Here is a 14,831-nt window from a genome sequence, read left to right as displayed (position 1 = left end):
CCAGGTGGGTCTCGAATCCACGGGCTCAGGCAATCCACTCACCTCAGCCTCCCAAAGGCGTGGGATTACAGGCTGAGCCACCGAGCCAGGCTAGGACACTGTTTTTCATATACTCATTATCTCTCTTTAGCATTATTAATATTTTAATGCACTAATTTAGTTTATCTTGGTTATTCCCATCAGAGTTGTTTTGGTTGCTAGAATCAGACCCCCATTCAAGCTACCTCAGTTACAAGTTATAGTGATATTGATGGTGATTGGTTCCCAAGTATATTGATGATTTCCAAAAAACACAGAGGAAGGACTAGATCTCAAAATTAGGAATTGAAAGATGACACAAAACTAAAATATCTATTACCTAGAGTAGAAATTATCTTGTTCTCTTTAGTAGGTTTCACTGCTTAACTGTCCTGCACCTAATTCATCATGGTCACCAACCTCAGTTTATAATCTACCAGCATTGACTGTTTAACACAGTTGGCACCTCTGGCACTAATCTTTGAGTCTTTTAGTTGAATTTCCCAAGCAAGGATCCAGTTTGTGTTGCTCAGCCAATTATTAACCAGCCTAGTGTTGGCCCAACTCTTGACCATGAGTTAGTCATGAGGAATGTCACATGACACACATGAGCTGTCTCAGCCTTGGTTGAGCAATGGGATCTTCAGCAAATATCAAGTCCATGATCTTTCAGATTTAATTGCAGTTGAAATTATAGCATGTGCCATGAATGTCTGTAATATTTGCACTGATTTGGGATTTTTATCTCTGGGATTTTTTCTGAAATGTGCCTAGTGATATTGTCATCAAAGCGTGAAGATATTTACTTTCAAATACCAATTTTCTTTTGATTCCAGTAATTTTCTGAGTGACATAATATGCCCATTGTGGAAACAGCTTTGATTTTTAAAATTTTATTTTCCCAAAAGCATCACATTTCTATCTTGTGAATATTTTACAGGTGAAAACATCCAAAGGAAAACATTTAAATGCAAATGTAAGTCAGTGGAGATGCTGAGCTCAGTCTTTGTATTTCCTTCCAGATTTATCAGCGATGTTGGTTAGTATTCAAGAAAGCTTCAAGCAAAGGCCCAAAAAGATTGGAGAAATTTTCTGATGAACGTGCTGCATATTTTAGGTGCTATCATAAGGTAAGACTCAATTGCTGTAGCTTCCTAGAAATCTGTTTTTTAAAAAAGGCAGTTTGAATGCATTGAGCCTCAAAACTTGTCTAGATTATTTTCAAAAGGTACAAGCATTACTTTTTCCAAGAACAAACCATTCCTAAGATAATATCTGCTTGCTAATTGTTAAAAATAATTGACTAGTGTAAAGTCACTTTGCTGGTTTCTTACTACTTGTTGTTACTGTTTTTTAAGCTCTAATATAGAGTTTACCAGATTGTTATAATCCCCACACTGAAGCCCCTTAAGGGTAATGACAGGATCTCAGTGTGTCTTGCATAGTGCCTGATGCAGAACAGATAATGTCTTAATGCTTGGGGAATGTGGGGAGAGGAAGTAAGGGAAAGAGCAGAAAACAGTGATTGGTGGAAGAAGAGAAAGTTCCACCCGTTAGTTGATTTATTTAAGTTTGATGACTAAATTTAAATCAGACTTGCAGTTTTCTTAGTAGTAGCAAGACTTCCTCATTAAAACTGGTAATTACGTGTTAAAATACATTAAGGTATACACAAAACTTACTACTTGGGTTCATAAATTAGCCAAGTCTTTCCCTTTACATTGCAATATATTTTTTATGGTCCTTATTAATGCACAGCCTATGTATTTTCTCTTTTCATGAAAATGTGCAAACGCACGTGGTTAATACTCCCCGAAGGCTCTGGTTATTTTCATATGGAGAAAATAACTACTCCTTCTATGAAGGAACTATACTTATTTTTTATGACAGAACATTTTAATTTTAGTTTTCCATCTTGAAGATTCTTTAATTCTCCTTTGTGAGAATTCTCTGGGGCTGGGCTTCTTTGCCATTTAAAATTTTATGTGAAGCCAGTAGCTCCATTAGCATAGAAACTTGGCTGGTTGGTAGAAGTGAATAGTCTTTCCTTTTACGCAAATTCTCCAAGAGTAGTAACTTTACAACATCTCATAAAGGGCCTATGTTGACACCTTGGTTTACACAATGATAAAAACAGTAGGGGAAGCTGTATTCCTTCTTAATTGAGAGAAATGAAGAGTACACTATGCTTTATAGGCACATCTGTACATGTAAAGGAAGAAAGAGCACAAAACAAACCTTTGACACAAGCAGAGAAGGGAGTCAAGGGGACCATCTTCCACGCATTTCATACTCTCACCGCACCATGATGCAGTTCCACCTTCCAAGTCCTCCCTGACTCCCTTTTCTCCAAAGTAGAACCCAATCATCTCTCTTTATGAGTCCAGATTTTTCTCTACCATTTATCCTTTATGTGCCAGATATTTCTACTATTTAAATATTTTTGTTGTTGTTGTTGTTCTCAGAAAGGAGTTGTTGAATTGCAGATTTGTTTCTTAGGAGCAGTAATCCATGAAGCCTGTGATAGCTTAGTTCTGAACCCTGCAAATAATCTTGAGTCAAGGTCACTCTTAACTACCAGTATCTGGTTATTTTGGACAAAGTGTATTATGCTGCATCTATCACACAGATTGCCAGTATCGTACCTAATAACAAGATAGTGAACAATGCTAGGGATAACTTGCTTCACTTTTGCCTCACAGGCCTTATCTTAAAAGGGGGCTCAAAATGCCCAAGAGGGTGTTTGGCTTATCAACTGGACAAATACAGAGTTTACGTGGCCAGAAATTGTGATTACACATTAGTTCTTCTCTTGGGAACCTCAGCTGGTCTGTAACTTTAGAGTTCACTGTGAGATCCTTGTACTATGTGATCATTGTGTGTGACCATTAATGACCTTGAGTTCTTCCTTGTTTTGATTGAGTTCCAAATATATCTGGAAATACCCAGTTTTTCACAGTTTCCTACACTTACCTTCATGAATGAAAAAGAAAAAAAAAATAGGCTATATTTTGATGACAGACGTATACACACCAAAGAGAAGAAAGAGGACAAGTGAAGAATATGTTTTAGGAACTCCTCACATCTAGTCCATCAGCAAATGGTATTGGCTGTATTTTCAAAACGTGTGGAAACTTTGAACATGGCTCACAACCTCTACTGCTACCACTGGGGCCCAAGCCACTGGGCTGCCTAATTCTGGGCCCTGTAGAGTGTTCAAAACACATGACATCATGACAATCTTCGCCTCAAAATCCTCAGCCAGGGCCTTGTGATGATCTGCATGATCACATGATTTGATGTCCTGTTCCTCAGTATCCTCAATCCCACTTTATTTACTCTGCCTCAGGTGCCCTCACTTTCTTTGGCAACTGCGAAGCACAGTCTTACCTTTGTAGTTCTTTTTTTCTGGAATGTTCTTCCCCAGATACCCACATAACTCGCTCCTTTACTTTGTTCAAGGCATTACTCATATTCAGCCATTTCTTGACTCCCTTATTTAAAGTAGAATACACTTACCATCTTTCCTATCCCCCCCCCCTTTTTTTTTTTTTTTACTTTCCTTAGCACTTACCACTATATACAGACTTCTTGGTTGTTTCCTATTGTCTTCCATTCCCTCCCTACATAAAATAAGGTCTACAAAGACAGGGATTTTTGGGGGGTGGTAGTAAGAGGGGACATGGTTCACTAGTAGTTACAATTACTCAACACACAGTGGGCACTTTTAAAAGTATTAGCTGTAAAGCAGTAAGTGTTATCAATAGAATAAATGGAATATATAGAGATGTCTGTGTGTCTTGCTTTTATTTAGTCCTTCAAAGAAATCTGTACTTGAGAAATCTGAACCCAGGAAAAGGAATTTTGGTTTGGAGAAAATAGGGTGGCTGGTGATAGGGGCAGAAAAAGCCAGGATATGGAATCTTTAGGAGGACAGACAGATATAAAACAAAAGTGGATTGAAAAGTTCTCCCTTGAACGTGAAAAGAAGAGAGAATTTAGGACAAACTTGCCTCATTTCAGACTTCTACCTGCTGGCTTTGGAATTTAATATGTAAATCTTTGGGGAACATGGTAAGCCACATTCTCTTTCATCTGTAATAATCATTAACCAAAGTTCAAAGCATTAGAATGGAAGAATTATCTACATTAAGCCTCCAAGCCCTTGATGCGTTCCTGTAGCTGATTCATCCTCCTTTCTCCTTTAGATCTGATACATTTAGTATTAATCTCTTGGGGGCATAGAAAAGGCTGGAGTAATTCTGAGATATGCATTTTCCATCTAAATGCTGTGTAATTTATGAATCTTGATAATAATATACTGGGGTTATAAGTAGCACACTGTGACCAGATTTCAGAGTTTACGCTAATATAAATAAAGCAATTTCTAAAAGAAATGGAAGAAATGTTCATTATGTTATTTGATCAATACAGGAGCTGATGTGGCATATGTAGACATATCCCTCCTGTAGGAAATCTATACCATTTATAAGAGCACAGTGCTTTTTCCATTTCACTTTTGAAGATATTATTAAGAAAAAAATGGCAATTTTGCCTGTTTCTTTTTAAAGTCTTAACAAAAGAAAAAGACTGTAGAATTTTAGAACTTAGTACTACCTCACTGAAAATGTAGCTTAAGGTGCTCTTCTGCAGAAAATTGGAAAATAAACATATGAATAATACACACAGAGAACAATTCATTTTTCATTTCTTTACCTCTTCCATGAAGTGCCCGGAGAGCACCCATAGCTGTCAGAGATGGCTGTGAATTTGATGAACTATAATTGCAACCATATTAAGACTCCATTGACTTTAAATATAGTTCCTGACCTTCTCGTTAGACATGAGTTCCCTGTTTTCATTCAGGAAACAAAGTTGCTCATACTAACCAGAAGGAGTTGAGAGTTTCCACACATAATTTTACTTTTTGGAGATGAATAACCGTTAAGAAGAAATCTAAGTGAAAAGAATACCATCTACGACTTTTGAGAACAAAGCAAATGGTGTGGCGGGAAGCGCGATGGACCTGGATTTCGGAAACCTGGATTCCAATCCTGCCTTTGCCACTGTGTGAGTGACAAGTCACTTACCTTCTGTGTAAAGGGGACTTTCAAGGCAAGCCACATATGAGCTTCCTCATCATCATATATTGTTGAGTCTGTGGGATTCAGTTCACTTGAACCAGCAGGACCATTTCAACAAGTGTTTCCAAAATGTGTACTAGAGGGTGTGGCAAAAGAGACTTTGTGAGTAACAGGGCTGTGTGGTCAAAGAAATTGGGAACTGCAATATTTACATTCCCATCTCTGAGATTCATAATCTGTAGTAGCTCATCACAGGCTCTGAGAAGTCCTGAGGTTAGGAAATCTGAGTAGCTTTGAGTCAGTATTTTAAATACTGATTGGACCATGGAACTATTTTTTTTAAATCTCATGTTCCATGGAACAAATAAATTTAATTCTAAGGAACACAGTCTGGAATATGTTATTTTTGTATGTTGCTTTATTGTTGTTTCAATGGTGAACAACAAGAGATGATCATTTCTACTTCATTGAAATAATAGGATTCAGCTGTGTACCAAACATGTTTGCGAATGTATTTGAAAAATGAATGGCCTTTTAACTGCAGGGGAAAATTGCCATTATTATTCTTGTCATGCTGCCAGACGCATTTAGTCTTATTTGTTCTGTCCTGCTATCCTTTTTTGGTGACTAGGTCACTTGTATCTCCCAAGCTCAATTCCAGACCTTGTTCTTGGTTTCTGCAAAAATAGGATTCTAGGTTCTGCACAGTGAGCTAATATTCTAAAAATCATTTCTGGAATTCCTGCCAGTGTATCTGGGTGTGTGTGTACCAATATTTTGTCTGTACTAATGACTCATCCTTTTTTACTCAGCTTCTCCCTTCCCTAAAACATTAATTCTTCTAATATGGCTATCCATAATATATCTTTCCAGAATCTTAAAATATGTCATAACCTTTTTCTTTGGAGTCATCTCTGTCTTGTACAAGAAACTATCCACCAGGTCATGTTCTGGAAGTTTCCCACACTTCTGCCTGAGAGGGTATGACTCCACATCTCCATAAATTAAATTATAACTGGTTACTCTGATGCTTTCCCCAACATTTCTAAGCCATAGATACAGTAGACAGAAGAGGTTAACTGTAGTATTAAAAAAAGTTTCTGATTTAAGTATTTTTACTAGTCAAGGAAGTATAAGTATAAACCAGAGTGCCAGAGCCCTACAACATGTTCAAAACAGAAGTAATGCTCTTTCCTACCCCTGCTTGGCTCTTCTTTGAGGTTTCCTGTCTTATTGTATGGCATCAAGATTCATTCTGTTATTCAAGGCAAAAGTCATCTTTGATTCACTCTCTTCCCTTATCCCCTCCCATATCCAATCTGTCACCAGGTTTGTGCATCCCCCCTGCCCTACATGGATACCCTTCCTTTCCTGGCCCATGAGGCAGACATCCAGTCTCAAAATCTCTGCTTTGTCTCTACCTCCCCATGACTCTTCCCGACCCACCCTCAGTTAGTCTGTCTACTGGGTCCCTTCTGCATGGATGCACTAATCACATTGACAGTGATGCTTTATTTTTATGGTGGTGGCAGATTCTGTCAGGTTAGGGCTGTTTCTTTAGTCAAACCCTTCTCTGTTGGTAATGGATATCTGAATTTTAGTTGGACACAAAGCTACCCAAAGTAAAGAACCGTGTGCAGAGAGAAGTGGCCATGTACTAAATCCTGGCCTACAGAGGATAAGCAGGAAGACACCATATCCTTCTTTATCCCTTTCCCTTTCCTGTTGATTGGAACATGGGCATCACCCATCTTGGCCCACAATGCTGGAAAGACCATGGATTGAGATGAACACAGCAACAGAGTCAGGTGTCTAGGGCTGATCTGTGCTCCCTGGTATGACAAAACACAGGGGCAATCTGTACCTACCTCTGGATTTCTTTTATGTGAGAGGAATAAGCTTCTATCTTGTTTAAGTCTCTGTAATTTTGAATTTTCTCTCATGTGTGGCAGAATTGAATCCTATCTTGTGAAGATATAGTAAAATTTCACCATCCAGTGTACACCTGTTAGGGAGTTCTGTAACTCAAACCAGGAGCATACTGACCTGATCACTCTCTGTTGACTTTGAATTCCTTGAAGATAGGAACTGTGCTTTATTCATTTTTACATCTATCCTATGTGCCCAGCATAGTGTCTGGCACAAAGTAGGTGCTCTGGATTTCAAGGACATTAGGGTTCCCAGGAAATGATTTGTGTCCCACTAATACTGGTACTGCATGGTAGAAATGTTAGGATAAGGCTAGTGTATTGTGAATAGAAAGGTTAATCACATGCCAATTTCTCTGTCATCTGAATTTGTGCTTGACTTTGTCTTATGGAGAGGATCCTCTAATGACAGGGACAATTCCATCACATTTGTACAGATATTTACATTTAAAAAATAGATATAAAACATACACAAGGTTAGAAAAAAATCATATAGTATCAAAGAGCTTATAATGAAAAGTAATTGTGCTTGCTTCACCCCTACCCTTCTGTTGTGAGTTGAATCATAATCTTTCCAAAAGAGATATGCTCTCAAGTCCTAGCCACTGGTACCTGTGAATGTGACTTTATTTGGAAGCAGGATCTTTGCAGATGTATTCAAGTTGTAGTGAGATGAGTAGATTAAGGTGGACCCCAATTCAATGACTGGTGTCCTTATACAAAGAGGCACAGACACACAGAGAGACAGCCATGTGAAGATGGGCAGAGATTGAGGTGACACATCTACAAGCTAAGGATGACAAGGATTGCCAGCGACTACCAGTTGCTAGAAGGAAACGGACCAGATTCTCCCTCAGAGCCTCCAGTGGGAACCAACCCTGTTGATACCTTGGTTTGACCTCTAGCCTCCAGAACTATGTAAGGATACATTTCTGTTGTTCAGGACTCCCAGTTTGTGGTATTTTGTGCAGCAGCCTTAGAAACTAATTCACCTCCCTGGCTCAACCATCATCTTTATTCCTGGTGTTCATTTCCCTGGTGGTTGCCTGTATAACTCTAGACAACATGTTTATGCCTCTCTTTCTTGTTTTGCTAACTTCCAACATCATCAACAGTTTTCTCCTTTTTAGAAAGTTAATGATTTGGCTCATTTATACAATCTCTCACCAATTCTTTCTTCTTCCTTATGAATTTTGACAATGACACTCTTCAATAAATATTCTACTGATTATATGGGTAGCAATAATATTCGTTTTTATTATTTTATTTTTTAACATTCTTAAACCTCTGTGCCTTTCACCATGAATGTTAGAAATTGTTTCTCACATCAACTTCATATGTTGAAGGTCTTGTTGCCTCTACTCTTTTTTACTTTTTAAAAATCTTCTCTATTTGTCAGTTCTTTTTACTTCCATGTAATCCAACACCAGGTTCGTGTTGTCTTACAGAAATGTGAGTTCACTTTTGTCATCTTCTATTGTTTCAAGAGAAACTGTAAAGAATGAATTTTTGGTTGAAAACTTTAAATATTTATTTGTAGGGTTTTTTGTTGTTGTTGTTTTGTTTTGTTTTTTTGAGTGGGAGTCTCACTCTGTTGCTCAGACTGGAGTGCAGTGGCCGCTCCCGGCCACCGCAGCCTCGACCTGCTGGGCTCCGGTGATCCTTCCGCCTCAGCCTTCCAAGTAGCTGGAACTACAGGTGCGCGCTACCATACCCAGCTAATTTTTTGATTTATTGTAGAGATGAGGTCTCACCGAGTTGCCCAGGCAGGTCTCGAACCCGCGAGCTCAGGCAATCCACTCACCTCGGCCTCCCAAAGTGTGGGATTACAGGCTGAGCCACTGAGCCCAGCCTATTTGTAGTTTTTTAGCATGACGTGGTTCAAATGGAATATTTCTCTAGATTGCCTTGGCTTGCAAACTGCCTTTTTGTCTTTTTGATCTCTGATTCATCTCTTGAAGTAATAATAGAAAGAGAAAGCAATCATCTTCCCAGGAATCAACCAGTGACACCATATTTAGTAGGCCTCCTATTTTAATATGTGTAGATTACTGACAAAATCATCATCATACTTTTATTTATGATGTACCTAGTCTCTTATTTTCTTTAAGTTATTTATGGTTGGTTTATATGCACTCATTGTGATGGAAAACATTACGAATACCTCAACTACAATAAGATTTTCATCAGAGATACACATATTCTTCATGAAGTATTACTTTAGTCAAAAACACCATCAAAACTGTCAAGGATAAATTTGTTCTCTATGCCTCCTCTGTAAGGGTTCTCTAATTGTGTTTGGAAAACTGAATGTTTTATATGCCAGAATGGCAGGTTTCAAAAAAGACACAGAGAACAAAATCAGAGGGAAAGAATAAACATACCATGTTGTATGGCCATTGTTGAATCAAGATTGAAGGTGACATCAATACCATGTTACAACATCTTCCGAGGCATAAGTCACAAATATTGAGTGATACATCACCTGTGAGTTGCAAGTACAAGATGGCTTCAAAGGTATGCCTCTGAAAGATTTTTTCTTGGGGTTTTCCATCAACCTTCGAAGTATATCAAAACTTGTTGCCAATACCGCAGACTCCAAAGCCTTGCATGCTTCGACTCTAGCACATTTCTTAGACTATCTCATGCTACTACTACATTGGCCTCCCTTCACTTGTCCTACCTCAGGGCCTTTGCATTTGCTCTTTCTTTGGCCTACAGAGCTTTTCCCCATGGTTTCTCCTCTTCCTTCAGATACTAGTTCAATTTCATTGCCTCAGAAAGGCCTTATTGAATACTCCATGCAACTCAGAATCACATTTCTTTAGTTTGATATCCCCCCTTACCCGTGGGGGATGCCTGAAACCTTGTATAATACCTATGATGAAGTTTAATTTATAAATCAGGCAAGTAAGAGATTCATAATAACTATAATAAAAGAGAAAAAGTATAACAATTATGTGAATGTTTCTTTCTCCCAAAATATCTTATTGTACTTACCTATTTTCAGACCTTAGTTGACAGTACATTACTGAAACTGCATAAAGTGAAGCTGTGAATAAGGAGGAACTACCATATATTAAATTCATAGCACTTATCACTATTGATATTGTGTCATTTATTATTGATTTGTGTTTTTGTTTACTGGTAGTAGACAGTAAGCTCCAAGAAGCCTGAAATCCTGTATTGTGTGTTCAACCCTGTGACCTCAACATCTTTATTAGTGAATGGAATATAATAAATATTCATTAAATATTGGTTTAATTTGTGATGGAAGGGATAATAATACACTACTGGTTCCAGGTCAGAAAGACAATTCACTATCTAAGTGGTCTTGCATTAGGACATTTAAATTTTCTGTTCCTTAAGTTTCTAATTTATAAAATAGTAATAATGATAATGGGACTAGCCTTGCAAGGTTTATGTGAATATTTTTTAAATTGTAAGACAAGCACTTTATACTGTGCTTGATCTATTCAAGGCCTTCAGTAATAAATTTTCTTTTAAAATACACTGTAATAGCTGGGTGCAATGGCTCAATCCTGTAATCCCAGCACTCTGGGAGGCTGAGGCAAGAGGATTGCCTGAACTCAGTGGTTCAAGACCAGCCTGGGCAACCTGGTGAAACCTTGTCTCTACAATAAATAAAAAAATAAACCAGGCATGGTAGCGCGTGCCTTTAGTTCCAGCTACTTGGAAGGTTGAGGAGGAAGGATCGCCTGTGCCCAGCATGTCAAGGCTGCGGTGGCTGTAAGTGTACCACTGCACTCCAGCCTGGGTAACAAAATGAGACTCCAACTCAAAATAAAATAAAATAAAATACACAGTAGCTTTTTTTTACAATATCTTTAAACTAGTGGTTTTACTTTGGTCATTATAATAGTTGGTGTCTATTGAAGGCTCACTGTGTCTCAGTAGTCACTGAACAAAGTATTTATATGTGTTAATTCAATTCCTCAACCATTCTATGGGACAAGCACTATTATTTACCCATTTTACAGAAGAGGAAACTCAAAATGAATGAAGTTGATAAACATGCTAAAGATTATATTGTTGTGAACGACAGAGTTAGAGTTAGGGGCCAGGTGTTCTGGTTCCAGAGCCCACATTTCTAATTACCACGGTGTGCTGTCTCCCTAGAGTAGAATCTACTTTGTATGAAACCTCGTACAGCTGGCCCAAAACTCAAACAGATAAAAAAAAAAAGGGAGCTGTTTCAACTGAAGCAGGCATAGAGGATAGGGAAGGAGGACAGTGATCCAGAATGTTCATTTTTACCATACTCTTCCCCACATTCCCAGAGGCAGGTAGAGATAGAGCTTCCATAAGAGATTGGTGAGAGTTTGGTAAGATATAACACTGAGATAATGTGTATCATTTTCCCAGTTTTCCCCAATGTTAGCATCTTGCAAATCTATAATACAGTATCTCAACCAGATATTGGCATGGTACAATCTACTGGTCCTATTCAACTGTTTTCAATTTTACTTATATTCATGTTTTTGTGTATATTTAGTTCTATGCAGTTTTATCACCTGTAAGTATCAGTATCCACTATCACAGTTAAGATACAGAACAAATTCTATCAGCAGAAGGATTCTTCATGTTATCCTATTATAACATCATCCTCCAAACCTTCCACCCCAGCAAATACTAATCTGTTTTCTTTTTTCTTTTTTTTTTTTTGAGTTGGAGTCTCACTCTGTCGCCCAGCCTCGACCTGCTGGGCTCTGGCGATCCTTCCGCCTCAGCCTTCCAAGTAGCCGGAATTACAGGCATGCGCTACCACGCCCGGCTGATTTTTTTGATTTATTGTAGAGATGAGGTCTCGCTGCCCAGGTGGGTCTCGAACCCGCGGGCTCAGGCAATCCACTCACCTCAGCCTCCCAAAGGCGCGGGATTACAGGCTGAGCCACCGAGCCCGGTACTAATCTGTTTTCTATTTCTACTTTTTTTTTTCTTTTCAAGAATATTATATACATGGTATCATACAGTATTTAGTTGTTTGGGATTGGCTTTCTTCACTCAACATAATTTCCATTGTCCAAATTGTGTATGTATCAACAGTCCGTTTCTTTTTATTGCTAATTAGTAATCCAAGGTGTGTATTACCATGTTTATTTACCTTCATCCATTGATGAACATCTGGGTCTTTCTTGTTTCGAGTTTTTATTTTAAAAAACTGCTATGAACATTTATGTATGTGTTGAATGCATATAAGTTGTCACCCATTCCCCTGTCTTGGGGATAAATTCCCAAGAATACAATTGCTGGCTCATATGGTAGTTGCATGTTTAGTTTTATAAGAGCTAAGAGCTTATTCAACTGTGTTCCAGGATGGTTCTGCCTTTTGACATCCCCAAAAACAGGATAAGAATGATCCAGTTTTTCTGTATTCTCACCAGCATTTGCTATTGTCACTGTTTTTATTTTAGACATTCTGATAGTGATATCTCATTTGTGGTTTTAATTTGTATTTTTTAATGGCTAATGATGTTGAACATGTTTCCGAGTATCTTTTTTTGTGAAATGTTTTTTTCATGTATTTTACCCATTTTCTATTTTTTACTATTAAGTTTTGTGTGTATATACATACTAATTCTAGATAATAGTCCTTTGTCAGACATGTGGTTGCAAATGCTCTCCTAATGTATAACTTATCTTTTCAACCTCTTAATGGGATCTTTTGCAGAATAAAATTTTAATTTTGATGAAGTGCAGCTTATTAATTTTTACTTTTCTGTACCTACTTTTGATGTTGATGTTAAGTATAAGAACTCTTTGCTAAAAATAAATAAATAATTATTTTTTTACAAGCACCTCTTTGCTTAGCCTTAGATTTTGAGCATTTTCTCTTTTTCCTGAAAAAAAAAATAAGCATTAATCTTAAGTTTTACATTCAAGTCCATGATTCTTTTTTTTGAGTGGGGTCTCACTCTGTCACCCAGGTTGGAGGGCAGTGGCACACTCCTGGCCACCGCAGCCTTGGCCTGCTGGGCTTAGTCGATCCTTCCACCTCAGCCTTCCAAGTAGCTGGAACTACAGGCATGCGCCACCATGCTTGGCTAGTTTTTTTATTTATTGTAGAGATGAATTCTCTCCAAGTTGCCCAGGCTGGTCTCGAACATGCAGGATCAAGCAATCCTCCTATCTCGGCCTCCCAAAGTGCTGGGATAGGTATAAGCCACCACACCTAGCCTCATGATTCATTTTGAGTTTAATTTTTGTATAAGGTATGAGATGTATGTTTAGTTTAATTCTTTTTACCTGTGGTTGTCCAATTATTCCATTACTACTTGTTGAAAAAATGTATTCCATCCTCCATTGAATTGCTTTTTCACCTTTATAAAAAATTATTTGGGCATATCTGTGTGAGTCTATTCCTGGATTCTCTATTCTTTTTTGTTTACCTGTGTATCTGTCTCTCTGACTATATCATACTTTCTTGATTACTGTAGCTATATAGTAATCCTTAATATTAGGTAGAGTGGTGAATTCCATTTTATTCTCTTTTTAAAGCTTACTTTAGCTATTCTAGTGCCTGTGCCTTTCTATAAAGTTTTAAAATAAGCTGTCTGAGAGCTGGGAAGGGTGTTTTATGCCTACAATTCTGGCACTTTGGGGGGCCAAGACAAGAGGATTGCTTGAGCCCAGGAGTTTGAGAGTAGCCTGCACAACACAGCAAGTCCTTGTCTCTACAAAAAACAAACAAACAAACAAAAAAACTTGTCTGTGTCTATAGACTACCCTTGTTGGGATTTTGAGAACAATCATATTAACCCTATAGATCAAGTTGAAGAAGGACAGACATCTTTTCTATGTTGACTTCATCCATGAACATGTCATGATTCTCCATTCATTTAAGTATTCTTTGATTTATTTCATCAGCATCTTGTAATGTTCATCTCCATATCTTATACATGTTTTACTAAGTGTATACCTGATTATTTAATTTAATTTGTATTAAATTTTAAGTTTTTAAAAATTAAGTACCTAATTTGTATAAACCAAACTTTCTGGCCTATTATCTGATAAATCAATCATCTAGTTTTAAATGATTTTTTTCCTACTTCACAGTTATTTGACTAATCATTGGAAATGATTGGCTATCATTACATTCTAGAAAGAACCTCAGGTTTTCAATGGTTTATGAACATTAATCTGTTGAGTCTGTCACTGGACTGTTATTAGTTTGATGCATATTATCAAGAAACACACATATACACATAGGAAAAATGAGACAAAAACAAACTTTACTTATGAAGCTCATTTATTATAGATTCTTTCTTCCACATTCATATGTGTTTCTCACATGAATTCCTTAATAACATAAATCTCTAGGATACATTCTACCAATTTCACATTTGTATGTGTGTGCGCACATAAACACTTGAACATAATCCAAGTACACGTAGAAGTGCTTTGTAAATGATGCCAAAAGAAAAGTCTGGGTTTTCTCAAGTTGGTAAAAAATTAGCCAAATGGTCTGAGAGAAATCACAGACTATTAATAGCCAAGAAAGTCACTGTTCAAGAAGTTTGTTGACAAAAAATAGAAATCTACTTATCTCATTTAAAATTTGTGTGTAGATTTTTTTCTATTTTTCTCTCACACTTCTTATTCTTTTAATTATAAAATAACACAGGTTCCTTTTAACAAATGTAAACAATTCTGAAACGTATGGAATAAAATTTAAAAATCTGATCTTGGAGCCGGGCTTGGTGGCTCAGCCTGTAATCCCACACCTTTGGGAGGCTGAGGTGAGTGGATTGCCTGAGCCTGCGGGTTCGAGACCCGCCTG

At 37.5% G+C, this 14,831-nt stretch overlaps 1 protein-coding gene across 2 annotated transcripts in view; it reads left to right on the top strand.

Annotated features, from left to right (window-relative positions):
- DOK5 (docking protein 5) overlaps nucleotides 1-14,831 on the top strand; it is a 177,724-nt gene that overhangs the window by 81,599 nt on the left and 81,294 nt on the right. For both annotated transcript variants that reach the window (XM_008058454.2, XM_021712550.1), the window contains exon 2: nucleotides 1,041-1,148. In XM_008058454.2, the coding sequence (XP_008056645.1) occupies nucleotides 1,041-1,148 (108 nt within the window). The remainder of the gene's footprint in view (nucleotides 1-1,040; nucleotides 1,149-14,831) is intronic.

Source organism: Carlito syrichta, unplaced genomic scaffold, assembly GCF_000164805.1.
Source record: "Carlito syrichta isolate Samal-C Ts95f unplaced genomic scaffold, Tarsius_syrichta-2.0.1 Scaffold303347, whole genome shotgun sequence".
Taxonomy (NCBI): Eukaryota; Metazoa; Chordata; class Mammalia; order Primates; family Tarsiidae; genus Carlito; species Carlito syrichta.
This window is presented reverse-complemented; position numbering and strand designations above follow the sequence as displayed.